The sequence below is a fragment of the Strongylocentrotus purpuratus genome, unplaced genomic scaffold (genome assembly GCF_000002235.5).
Source record: "Strongylocentrotus purpuratus isolate Spur 01 unplaced genomic scaffold, Spur_5.0 spur5_scaffold_16, whole genome shotgun sequence".
Classification (NCBI taxonomy): Eukaryota; Metazoa; Echinodermata; class Echinoidea; order Camarodonta; family Strongylocentrotidae; genus Strongylocentrotus; species Strongylocentrotus purpuratus.
In genome coordinates, this window is record NW_022145601.1 from 19,709,629 (window position 1) to 19,722,888 (window position 13,260).

Consider the following 13,260-nt stretch of genomic DNA (forward strand, 5'->3'; position numbering starts at 1 on the left):
ATCTCTCTCACCCCACTATCTACCTTCTCAGCTTCTTTTATCTCTTTCTTCTTTCACACTCTTTCCAGCACAAAGTAGAGATACATATACATAATATTACAATTTCTCTCAACATTTAATATTACTGCCTCCTCATTTTTTCATTTCCATGATTAATTTTTCATGCATACACATACATGTACATTTACAATGAGTTTATATGAAATTAATGTGTTTTAGGGGTCACAGATACATTCTCAAGACTTGCTCAAAACTTATGTTCTTGACAGCACGAAATCTTAGATTACAGGCTATTCAAAACCTTTTTTCCCTTTGCATAATTAAGATATTTTGCATCTTGTTAATTTGCCATCGTGCCTCCCTAATACATGTAGTGTGTGGACAGTTGGACAAAATAAAAGAAATTCCATATCGACAGACAAACAGTTTTATCCTACATTTACTTGAATTTACATACTGCAATTTTGGGATAATTATTCAAACATTGAGTGATGCAAATTTGTATAATTCCATTTGTATAAAAAAAATGCTTGCACAAGATAAGCCATGAATCAACCAACATATGGAAAAATGTCTGTTCAATAACGCTTTTGAGGCTTTTGCATTCAGAAGATAACAGTCCAAACACTCATTTTTGGATGACATCTCAATGAAAATGAGAAAATGTAATTAAAGGTTTTCTTTCTAACCAGACGACACTCCCTGAACATAAAATCATTTGGTGAAGTGCATTTCTATGTAACAAATTATTTAAATTGAAAATTGGTGCAAAATAAAGTAAACATAACATGCCAATGTGATCATTCACTATGTAAAACTAATAAGCAAAACAAAGCTTTCAATAGAGAGAAAATATATTGCAAGTGCAAAGAAATTCATAAATCAAACACATTCATAAATATGACAAGTTGAACTGATTCCTATTGGTACAATTAAAGAGGTATGTTAATAATACTAATGGAAATGGCAGCATTATATTGCTTGCGACTTTAAGGTGGAATATAAACAAATTGAAAAGAAAGTCAGTCAAAATGCCCTGGAAAAATGGGAATGAGCATTTTTACCACTAACATAAAATTTCTTTGTACAAACTCAAGTCAACAATAAAAAGCAAACAATAAATAAATATACAATACCTTTTGCATTGGTTTCACAATTGTACAATACCAAAAACGTAAAAACAAAACGGAACAAAATTAATTAATTAGCTCAAAATATATAATAATATAAAATTTAAACTATCGGCAAAAAGGAAAGTTTAAGAAGAAAAAAAAATCAAAGGCTGCAAACTCAAGTCTAAATGAAGAATATTTACTAGATAACCTTGAGGTCAACATAAGGAACTATTAGGAGGAGCCAAATACTGGACAAATGAACGAGTCTAATTTTGTTTGCATAATGATTTAAAATATTTCCTTTTTTTTTACCTAATTTTTTCGGTGGTGAATCCATTTTTCTTTTTTAAAATCATGTTCTGAAAAACCTCATATCATGTTAACCAATTCATGGAAAAGAGAATGTTAAGTTAAAGGTAGACTATAAATGTGCAAAAATGATAAAAATACGTGGAGACGACAGAACGTAGAATACTCCCCCCCCCCCCACCTCTTATTTTTTTGTACAAGTCGATATCCTGGAGACTCGTCTGCAACCACCAACTGCTGCAGAGGGACAGCCGCAACGATACAGGCCCTTGGGAGGGAAGAATTCAAGATGTTTGTCCAGGTGGGCAACCCAGGACAAGGGGATAAGCTGAGCTACTAGCCTCTCACTTGCCAGATCGAGGATGGCATCTCTACATATTACAGTGTAGACATTGTACTATTGTTTTGCTTTTCTCCATTTCCTAGGTAAGCAATCACATTGTACTTATCATGCTTATCTGGTACAGACTATTTCCGTGTTCCCTAGTTACGTTTGAATTGTGAGGTGCCTGTGTGTGGGACGTCGCTCGTATTGTTAGATGTAACGCCATTGATGTTATGTTGTTATTATGTTTTATAATTTGTATAGTTGTGTACATTGTTTGTAATAAACCTGTACCAGTGAGCAACAAATTTCCATTTTAGTGGACAATAAATCAATTCAATTCAATTCAATTCAATGCAATTCTATTCTATTCTATTCAACTTACCTCAATTCAATTCAATTCAATTCAATTCAATTCAGTGGACAAGAGGTGGTGAGTGAGTCAGGGGAAGCCCCTAAAAGGGTATCTTGAAAGTAAAGTGGACTTGACTCTACCCAAATGGTGCAGGATCATGAGGTGTCGCTATCAGGAACGGGACAGGATCACTGTGTATGAGGAGTTGACCTCCGGCATGCAAGGATGATGTGAAAGTCCCCAGGACTTTGCCATATGAGGGTGACAAACTTTCAACAAAAGGTGGTGTTTGCTTCTAAGGAGGAGAATGGTGCCTTGCAGAGAGAACAGGAACAGCAATACAAGCATCAATGTGGGAGGACAAGTTGGAAGCTTTACTCCTTCTTCGGACTTACAGAAAGGAAACGCCTTCAAGCGATGAAGACGCCGAGACGGATTCTACTTTGAGCAGCTGAGCAGAGTGTAGGAATTGCTAGCCAGTATGTAGATACAACCCTGCTCGAATACAAGAAATAAACAAGAAAATAAGTCAAAATAATGTGGCAAATAATAAATGACATACTTCCCGGAAGGCAATAATGGAAATCTTATGATGAAATGCTAATTCTTTGGTGATGGTGAGGAGAATACTGCCTTGCGTTATGATGAAGACATTATGCAGAGAACATTTCTACTAACACTTAACACAGGACTCGAAAAGTTGACCTCCGGCATGCAAGGATGACGTGAAAGCCCCTAGGACTTTGCCATATTTAAGAGTGACAAACTTTCGACAAAAGGTAGTGTTTGCTTCTAAGGAGGAGAATGCTGCATTGCATTATGATGAAGACACGAAACAGAGAATGTTCCTACAAACACTTAACACAGGACTCGAAGAGTTAACTTTCAACAAAAGGGGGTGTTCGCTTCTAAGGAGGAGAATGCTGCCATGTGTCATGATGAAGACACTCTGCAGAGAAGTGAGAGAACATTCCTACAAACACTAAACATAGGACTCAAAGAGTTAACTTTCGACAAAAGGTTGTGTTTGCTTCTAAGGAAGAGAATGCCGCCTTGCGTCATAATGATGAAGACACCATGCAGAGAACATTCCTACAAACACTTGACACAGCACTCGAAAAGTTAACTTTCGACAAAAGGTTGTGTTTGCTTCTAAGGAAGAGAATGCCGCCTTGCGTCATAATGATGAAGAAACTATGCTGAAAACGTTTCTACAAACACTTGATACAGGACTCGAAGACGATAAAAATGTTGCCATGGTCGTGGCATCAAAGCGGAAAGAGAGGTAAAGACAAGTACATCACACAGTGCACAACAGAGTTTTTCATGCCCTGATGGCTGGAATCAAAGAAGCTCAGAGGGATGACTATGCCCTTGCATGATTGGTCATAATATTCATATACATTGACGAAAATAGGCCAATGAGCGATGAGGCCATGACGTCATGAACTCATGAAAATTAAATGATCATATGACATCGACAAAATGGCGTTCATTAGAGATTACGAAACAAAAACATTATTGACAGTTTGAAATATGCAGCACAGAGGCTCAAAATAGATGTCTGCAATTCTTTGAAGGCTTCTGCAATCTCATGTGTTCTATTAAAAAGAAGAGGACGTTGTTGTTGGTTTGCCAACTGGATTCAGGAAAAGTGCAATTTACCAGGCTTTGCCGTTGTCCTTTGACTTCCTAAGTTCTCGAACTGACTCAGCCAGGGACCTGGGCAAAATTTTTGCCAATTTGCATGGAAAACAGTGATTTTGAAATCTCCATTGCATTCCCATAGGAAAGTGAAAAGTATGCCGCAGACCTGCCGCAGACCTGCCGCAGATCTGCCGCAGACCTGCCGCAGACTAAAAGTCTGCGGCAAAGAGTATGCCAAAGTATGCGGCAGAAAGAAATTTTGCTGCAGACTTGCCGCATACCAGTATGCCACAGGAACAGTCTGCGGCAGATCTGCGGCAGGATGAAATTTTGCTGCAGACTTGCCGCATACTAGTATGCCACAGGAACAGTCTGCGGCAGATCTGCGGCAGATCTGCGGCAGGATGAAATTTTGCTGCAGACTTGCCGCATACTAGTATGCCACAGGAACAGTCTGCGGCAGATCTGCGGCAGGATGAAACTTTGCTCCAGACTTGCCGCAAACTAGTATGCCACAGGAACAGTCTGCCGCAGATCTGCGGCAGGATGAAATTTTGCTGCAGACTTGCCGCATACTAGTATGCCACAGGAACAGTCTGCGGCAGATCTGCGGCAGGATGAAACTTTGCTCCAGACTTGCCGCATACTAGTATGCCACAGGAACAGTCTGCGGCAGATCTGCGGCAGGATGAAATTTTGCTGCAGACTTGCCGCATACTAGTATGCCACAGGAACAGTCTGCGGCAGATCTGCGGCAGGATGAAACTTTGCTCCAGACTTGCCGCATACTAGTATGCCACAGGAACAGTCTGCGGCAGATCTGCGGCAGGGCGAAACTTTGCTCCAGACTTGCCGCATACCAGTACGCCACAGGAACAGTCTGCGGCAGGTCTGCCACAGGAAATCCCATTAAAGTCTAATAGGGCCAATTGAAACCAATCATCTCATGCATATTCATTATTACTTTACACGTGTGACAGAAAAATACATTTATCATGATTTGTTAAGCAAATTAAGACAATGCACATCATTTTTGTGATTTCTATTTTCCTTTTGCCATTATTAACCAATAGATTATTTTGTCTGATCATGTTACAGTTACATTCACGTTTAAGCAATAGATATATTGATTACTAACCAAGAAACTATGATTACTAACCAAGAAACAATATACATATTTAGTATATATATGTGTACGAGCCTGTGTCACTTTAAATGTTACTCTTGAATACACTTCAAATGATCAATGTGATGAAGTTAATACAATTGAGAATAGAATATACCTAATTGGTAATATCGACATACATATTGGTATTACCTAATTGGTAATATCGATATTGCCAATATCAATTATGAAGTATCAATCAGTTTATCACTGGTTCTTCTACATGTATACTTTATTGCCACGTACTGGATATGAAAGAGTATGCGGCAGGTCTGCAGCAGGTCTGCAGCAGGTCTATATGAGATATGAATATTCATGACGAAGAGTCTGCGGCAGGTCTGCGGCAGACCTGCCGCAGACTCTTCATCATACTGAAAGAGTATGCGGCAAGTCTGCGGCAGACCTGCCGCAGACTCTTCATCATACTGAAAGAGTATGCGGCAAGTCTGCGGCAGACCTGCCGCAGACTCTTCATCATATTGAAAGAGTATGCGGCAGGTCTGCAGCAGGTCTATATGAGATATGAATATTCATGACGAAGAGTCTGCGGCAGGTCTGCAGCAAGTCTGCGGCAGACCTGCCGCAGACTCTTCATCATACTGAAAGAGTATGCGGCAAGTCTGCGGCAGACCTGCCGCAGACTCTTCATCATACTCAAAGAGTATGCGGCAAGTCTGCGGCAAGTCTGCGGCAAAACTAATTTGCATGTGAAAAAGATGACTGTCTGCGGCAGGTCTGCTGCAGATCTGCGGCAAGTCTGCCGCAGGAGTATGCGGCAGGCTCATTTCTTTCCTATGGGATTGTCAATAGGAGGATTTTAGTGATCATTTTCCTTTAAAAATAATTTAGCATCAAACAAAACATACTGATGCAATCAAAATGGGCACATTATGTGTGGAATTTTTTCCTCTTTCTGCTCGTGTACTTGGTATAATTTTTAGGGGTCTGCATCAAAAGTTATTGGGCCAAACCGCATATGTGGACCCTTTGTCACAAATGGGTAAAGCCTTAAATGGCATGGCGTGGCATGCATTCTCTCTAAGGTGGCGAGATGCACACGGGACACCGCTTGCCGTTTGCCTCGTTTACATTTTCATTTTTATTTTTTGATGAATTTCAGAAAGGGTCTTATGATGATCAAGAGAGGGAACTTGAGGAACAGGCACCAACATTTCTGTCCTGTTTTAAGGCTGCTGCCATCTGTCCGAAGATTGCTACAGGTACTGCAAAACCGTCTGCACTAAAAACATAGAAAACTTTGAGACCAGGCATCATTGGGGCTGCAGGTTCTTTGCTGATGACGGCTTTGACTGTAAAGAGAGGAGGATGCGGGGGCAAGGCAATAGTTCACTTGCAAGCAAGGGGTCTTTCTGTGTCTGAGACACCAGGTACCCTTTGGCAGCAATTACAACGGCAAAGTACATAAGTGGAGAGAGTCCCTTGAACAAGACATGAAGAAAGAAAAAGAACTAGTTAATGATCCAGTCGCCCTGGATGCTCACAATAAATCTACACATCTTGGATACATGGTAAATGGGGACAATGTTGATAATATGCATATAACCCTAAGGCAAATGTCCAGGAGTGAAGGCTCCAAAGATCTGCACTATTTTCAACACATTCCTGTGAAAAATAGAATAGCAGACTTTTCTCTTTGGGTCAATAGAGGCAGATGCAGCTTTCAAGTACGACGATGCCACTTTGGTGCAGGGGAAATTTCTCCACTCTTGGCAAGGATCAGTAGTGATTGTATCAGGAGCAACCTGAAGACTAAAATCTGAGAAGTACGGGGGGGGGGGGGGGGGTATTCTATGTTCTGTCGGTTGCCAAAAAATAATTTGGGACACAACCCAATTTTAACTTTTGCACAGAAATACCTGCAGAAAATATCATTCCATTCTTGTCTACGACCACTACAAAATAGTTTTGCAACACTCATCTCTTTATGGCTGTTAAATTCCACATCATATCTATGAAAATGCCTTCTGGTTTTAACAATTAAAATGAATTGCAGCTTTCAAAACCTACCAAATGTATACACAAGAATGGTTCTGACATGAAAATTTATAACTTGAACAAAATACAAAATTATTCACAAGTCAAAATCTCTTTACAAATGTATGGGAAAGGCACAATCATTTTGTTACAAACATATGATACAAAGGAAATATACAAAAGGAATATGCATTTTTTAATCATAGAAAACACGGTCACAACTACTTTCTAAACATCAACCCAAGGCAATTTTAATGGCCTTGAACATCACCTTTTGGAATGTGCAATCATGACAATAAGTGATTTCAAGTTGGGTGTTAGTGTTAGTGTTTAGAGCAGTCAAAAGCTTTTAAATCAAGCTAAAAATTTGCTGATGAAATTAAGGGCCCGATACAGATATCAATATCGATAGCTTAACATTAACACCAAACTGGAAATCAACATTTGCTTAATCCCTGGGACTAGTGTTAGTGAATAGGACATTTGTATGTAAGATATAAACACCAGCCACAAAGGTCGGTTTAGCAGACGGTGATTTTGCAAAATAGATAACACTAGCTACCGTGAGTTGACAATATTCAGAGGTCAAAGCCTTAACACCATCTGATTTCCATTTCGGTGTTTAGGGCTAGTGTTAACATCAGTCCTAAGCACCCAAATTGAAATCACTCAATGACATATTACATAATCCAAGCATGATTTCTAGGGGACATACAATATAGTATTGACATTGCCCTTGAGTCATTTTCTTTACAGTAGTTGTGATCGCGCTAGAAATAAATTTCAAAATGAGGTTAATAAAACTCAGCTTGCTACATCATTTCTTACAATTCCATTTGATCACCCTTCATCACATTGGGTATACCAGAAACAGAAATCCAAAACCTCAAGTAACCCCATCACGGTTTTGGAAAATGTTTGTATTAGATTCGGTGAGATTCAGATTGGGTGGGGAAGGGAGTTGCAGAGTGGGGGTGCAGCAAGGGAAAGCTCTGTCACCCCAACTCTTTCTTCTAGGTTCTTTAACCTTTGTGGAAATTGAGGAGGAATGGACAGCTGCAAGTGTAGTTAAAGAGGGATGAAGGAGAGAGGATATACAAAGGGCCAAGGTTATGAAGTGAACGGTAGGTGAGCAGTAACAATTTATATTTTATAAGATTTTCTATAAGAAGTCAGTGAAGATTCTTAATGCTGCTATAATATTCTTCCAAAATAGGTAAAAAAAGAAGAGCAAGTTTACAAATTATTGTCTTCGTTACCATAAGTCAACCTTCTCCTAATAATCAAACACGCTATGAACAACAAGTTAGTAGTTAATAGAGGATTTATCTTAGTATAACACTATAACTGCACCAATCTTACAATGGAAGCTCATGCATGCAAATAAACAACACTTAGACATAATGTTCGCCATGGAAATGGAAATTCATGAAATCTCCTGTATAGAACCAATGGGAGAGGAACTAGCAAGATACTTCATAGCATTGCCAATTTGTGTTTGATTGAATAAAACTTGTTTTGAAATTTTCATCATATTTTGTTCTTGCTTTTACTTATCTAGTTCTCTCATTTTTCTCCATTGAATAAAATGAAGTAAACTTTCACTTTAATACACCTCCAATTGGGCAAATAGGGATACATAGCATACAATTTGTTTGACAATGTTTGACGTTGTTTTACCCGACTGCTAAGAAAGAATATAAGCTTGTAAGTAAGCAACTAGGGAACCAACAAGTGTAGGTCCTCTCCGTGGGACTTGGTTCTTGTGTGCCTGGCAGAGAAACATGAATGAATGCACCAAAAGCGATAAACTTTTGAGTAAAATGAATTCCAACGTAACGACGATTCTTACTAGTCCTTTACTATCAAACAATAATATTGCATTCTTGTATATTTCATATCAAATTATGAAACACTGTATAATGTTTCAACATGCTTCCAAAGGACTTTGGATATTATTACCCGAGCATTAGCCCTGACAAATGTAGCGCTTAAAGCATTCGAGGAACAAATCCTTTAGAGTACCCACTTCCTAAACCTGGGTCAAGTGTGGCGAATGTAGATTTGAATTCTTGCCAGAGGACATTGGTGCCATGGCAGAGGATTAAACACTGAACTTTGTGATCTACAGTGTGGTAACTTACTGAACCACCACACCTCGTATTATTACTATTTCAGAAATCAAAACTAAGAGCATATAATTTTGTCGTCATGCCCCTCTGCCAGGCTCACAAGAACATGTGGGCTTTCATTGCGATCCACCGGATTTATCGCCGGATATCATGCTGAAAGGATACGTACATTATACTGTACAATGCTGTAGATATTTGCAGGCATCACGTTATTTGGTCACGGCGGCTCGGCTCTTCTAGCTTTGACATCGCCACGGTCATAACTTGTAGCCTTGGATGAAAGGTAGCATGGTGCCGACGCGCTTCTGGTAGTCGACGTACCGCTGGCCGAAGAAAGCTATGAGCGTGATCTCCTCATCCTCGACCCGCTCGTTGAAGAAGCGCCAGGACGTAACGCTATACCCAAGACAACAGACTGGATTGCATAATATCAACTGCAGAGGAAAAAAAGGCACCATACACTAAATTAATAATCTTTCAGAGGAAGAAATCAAAAAAGAAATCAATGTGATATAAAATTATTTTGGTCAAAATTCAAATATTTGTATTTTATCAAAAAAATACATAGAAGACAGAAGTAATCTTACTAGCATTCTGGAAAAATTGTGAATATATTTTTCAAAACTTTTTTGTTCCCACTATGTTGTAAAAAGTATTGAACAAACAAATGAATAATAAACAAACACATAAATTAGTGCATAAATGTAATAAAAAAAATAAAAGAATAATTATATAAAAAAATTAATTAACTTTATTTTCTTCTGCAACATACAAATCAAATAACATTTCAGCAATATTACATATAAGATATAACAAGTTTTGTTATTGTGTATACAATATATAATAAATGATGACATTAAAGCAAATTTTAACTGATAATACAATACCAATAATTATTCATTAGGAAAGTTGCAGGAGAGAAGGCGCTATTACAATTAAACAAATGCATGTTGATACGTATATAAAAACAAACCTGTGTTCCAATGCTCCAGTAGAACCAGCCCACATAGGAGGGATGCCTGGACAAGGAATAGACCCCGCGAGTGACTAGCTCATGGTCATCGGCTTTGGTGGTCTGGATGTAGTGATTGAAACTCCGGCCAGCGGTCAGCATGGCGGACTTCCGCAGGAACTCTCCTCCGCCCGCACACAGCAGGATGCCAAGAAAACTGATGTACCATAGTGATTTTAATCCTAACAGAGAGAGAGAATATGATATCAGCGGGAGCACTGTGGTATGTTGGTGAAGGCTCTTGGGACTCTCGTACAAGGGGTCCTGGGTTCGATTCTTGCTCAGTGGTTACATCCTTGATTAAGGTGTCCTTTTTCCCTCTTTGTCCTTTTCCAGGTATAAAATGGGTACCTGACAATGCTGGGTGATAAGTATTCGGAGCCTGCAGGTAGAGCAGTACCAATACATGGCCCTGTTGCATAAACTTACCATTGATGGTAACTTCCATGGAAACCTTGATTTAAATTTGATGTTGAATGAATGATGCATGTTGCCATGGTACTTATACTGATGGCAAAGTTACCATCAATGTGAAGTCTTATGCAACGGGGCCCTGATGTGGCTAACTGGCTATCGTGTTTTAAATAAGACCCATATAGTATTACTATTCAGGCTTCAATATTTGATGAGCGATTGCTTAAATAAATACACCAAAAATGAAGCACATGACACTGAAGGGGTTAATTTTTGACAAAAGATTTCACATCGTCGTTTTTCAAAAAGAAATTCGCTACGGTTACTGAGGACTATCCGAACAAGCCTCAACACCTAATCTTACCTGGGAAGAAATAGAGCTCGATGAAGAACTCCAGCCAACTAGCGAAGGCCGCCACATGGTACGCTATGCTGTGGTTCAGGAGGTAGGAATCGAGCGAGAGGCTCTCGTAGTTGTAGATGCAGGTGCTAAAGAACTCTGAGAAATGGAAGAAACTGAGTATGACGAGGTACCAGCCAAACGGATGGAACGTGTTGGACGAGAAGCCAATGATGAGACCTGTCCCGGATAAGACTCCCAAAAGGCAACCCTGGAATGCGACCTGGTGGATGACATAGTGAGAGAGAGGAGCAAGACGTGATAAGATGGAGTTTCTTTAAAGGTAAAGACCAGTTTTGGAAACACCCCCTCTCAAAAAATGAAATGGAAGCTCTTTATTGTAGTGGTACGCTGATTTGGGCAACACATTGACCTAAAGGGGCGCTAGAGCCATAGAAGAGCCGGGTCGGGTCGATTGATTGTACGGTTATTAGTTTGACCTGGTAAACACCTAAAAGTTAAATAGTATTAATTATGTTTCCAATAGTATGCCGGGAACGGGTAAACAACCCCTGGTTTTGAATTCTTGCATTTGATAAGCACGTTGGAATGAATTCCTGCATTAAAGGTAATACAAAGTTTTGGTATGGGGTCATGAATTTGGTTCAAATGAACATATTGGAAGCATATACGATCCTACAATATTCAGTGATTGTTGTCGCGGTCGAAATCGACTCTAAAGTTATGAAATTGTAAATAATAAACACTTAATGTTGAATAGCTCCCTCTCAAGGTCAAGATATTAATTAAGCTATAAAACAATGTTTATTGACTAAAATTGACTGATTAGCTATTCTCGTTCGGAAATTATATACCACAACTACACACTATGAAAATGACTGACAATGAGAGCGGACAAAATATACAGTTCCTCAGGTAGACAAAGGAACATCCCTTCACTGCTATTATGTAAAAATGTGTAGAACAGGTGTCACATGCATATTCACCTTTTTACATAATAGCTGTGAAGGGATGTTCCTTTGTCTACCTGAGGAACTGTATATTTTGTCCGCTCTCATTGTCAGTCATGTTCATAGTGACATACTCTGATATTTTCATGGTCGCAGCTACCATTGTACGGCCGTAGGAGCTATTTGAAATTTATCAAAATTTACCCGTGCTCCTTTATATTCAATTTTTCTCGAAAGCAGAAGTGTTTTAGGGGCTAAAATTTCTGGTGTTTTTAATACATCCACAGGGGCATCCAAATATATTAAAATTGTAAAGAATCACTATCCACCCATTTTTCAAAATTTCCCAAAACTTTGTATTACCTTTAAGATGTACAGGTGTTCATTTCCGATAACACGTTAGACAATAGACTGTTTTTCCGGGGACCTGACATTCTCCCGGAGAGATAGACTCCTCCCATTTTTGTCGGTATACAGTATACATGGTATAAATTTTCTTCCAAAATTGTTTGGCACATGTCATTTATTTGTAATCTTGAACATTCAATGTAAGTTTTGTTTGATTCTGTGAGAATTAATTCTCTTTTTTTTTTTTACCAGAACTGGAGTTTATCTTTAAGTTGCTGAAAATGCTTTTGATACTAGCATAGACCTAGGTCTAGATAGACTATAGAAGAACTGCAATGTCATAATTACACCACTGCCTTATTGTGTGAAAATTACATCGTTCAAATCTTGATTGATCTACAAATTTTGATGCGAGTTTGGCACAGTAACTTTCTAATTCTAGAATATTACTATTAGGATTGAGATGAGATCAAGCATTGGCAGCATATGCTCCTCTATTTCACGTAAAATGTTGGTTGCGCAGACATAGAGCCCCCATCATGTTTTCCACACAACTTGAACAATACAAAACGGATACGAGGCAATTGACAAACATATTTTGCAGCACATGGGACAATGCATTACCTGCCGGGTGAAATACGTCTTGTAAAAGATCCAGCAATATAAGAAGTTGATAAGTGCATATACGACGATAGATTCAAGATATCGCTGTGAAAATATTTCAACAAATGGACTGATGGTTGGATAACTTCTCAACATGAAATATAAGACAGATATGCAGTTTCCCTGGATAAACCAGCGAAGGCTAAACGTAGCTTCTGACGGAACCCTAAGCGCAGCCATCTTTTCCCCCTTTTTTGTTCTTGATGGTTCGATCTTTCGGTAGGTATAGGATACCCTCAGCTCCTTTTTGAATGATCCCGAATGAATTAATGAATGAATGCATAATATATAGGTCTGTACTCTCGAGTTATAAGTAACCGATAGAAAACCGGGGCTAACCATGATTAACATGATGGAAAACATTTCTCAAGTTCCCCATGAGGATCATATTGTGGGGGGGGGGGGGGGGGGGGGGGGGGGGGGGGGGGGGGGGGGGGGGGGGGGGGGGGGGGGGGGGGGGGGGGGTGGG

At 39.3% G+C, this 13,260-nt stretch overlaps 1 protein-coding gene across 1 annotated transcript; it reads right to left on the minus strand.

Annotated features, from left to right (window-relative positions):
- Positions 1–7,007: 7,007 nt before the first annotated feature.
- LOC590850 (protein-S-isoprenylcysteine O-methyltransferase) lies at positions 7,008–13,075 on the minus strand. The gene is made up of 4 exons (XM_790437.5): positions 12,753–13,075; positions 10,834–11,092; positions 10,017–10,237; positions 7,008–9,477 (listed from the first exon to the last, which is right to left on the minus strand). Exons 1-4 carry the CDS (start codon positions 12,969–12,971, stop codon positions 9,301–9,303), a joined length of 876 nt encoding a protein of 291 aa, XP_795530.4. The 5' UTR covers positions 12,972–13,075; the 3' UTR covers positions 7,008–9,300.
- Between the last annotated feature and the right edge of the window lie 185 nt (positions 13,076–13,260).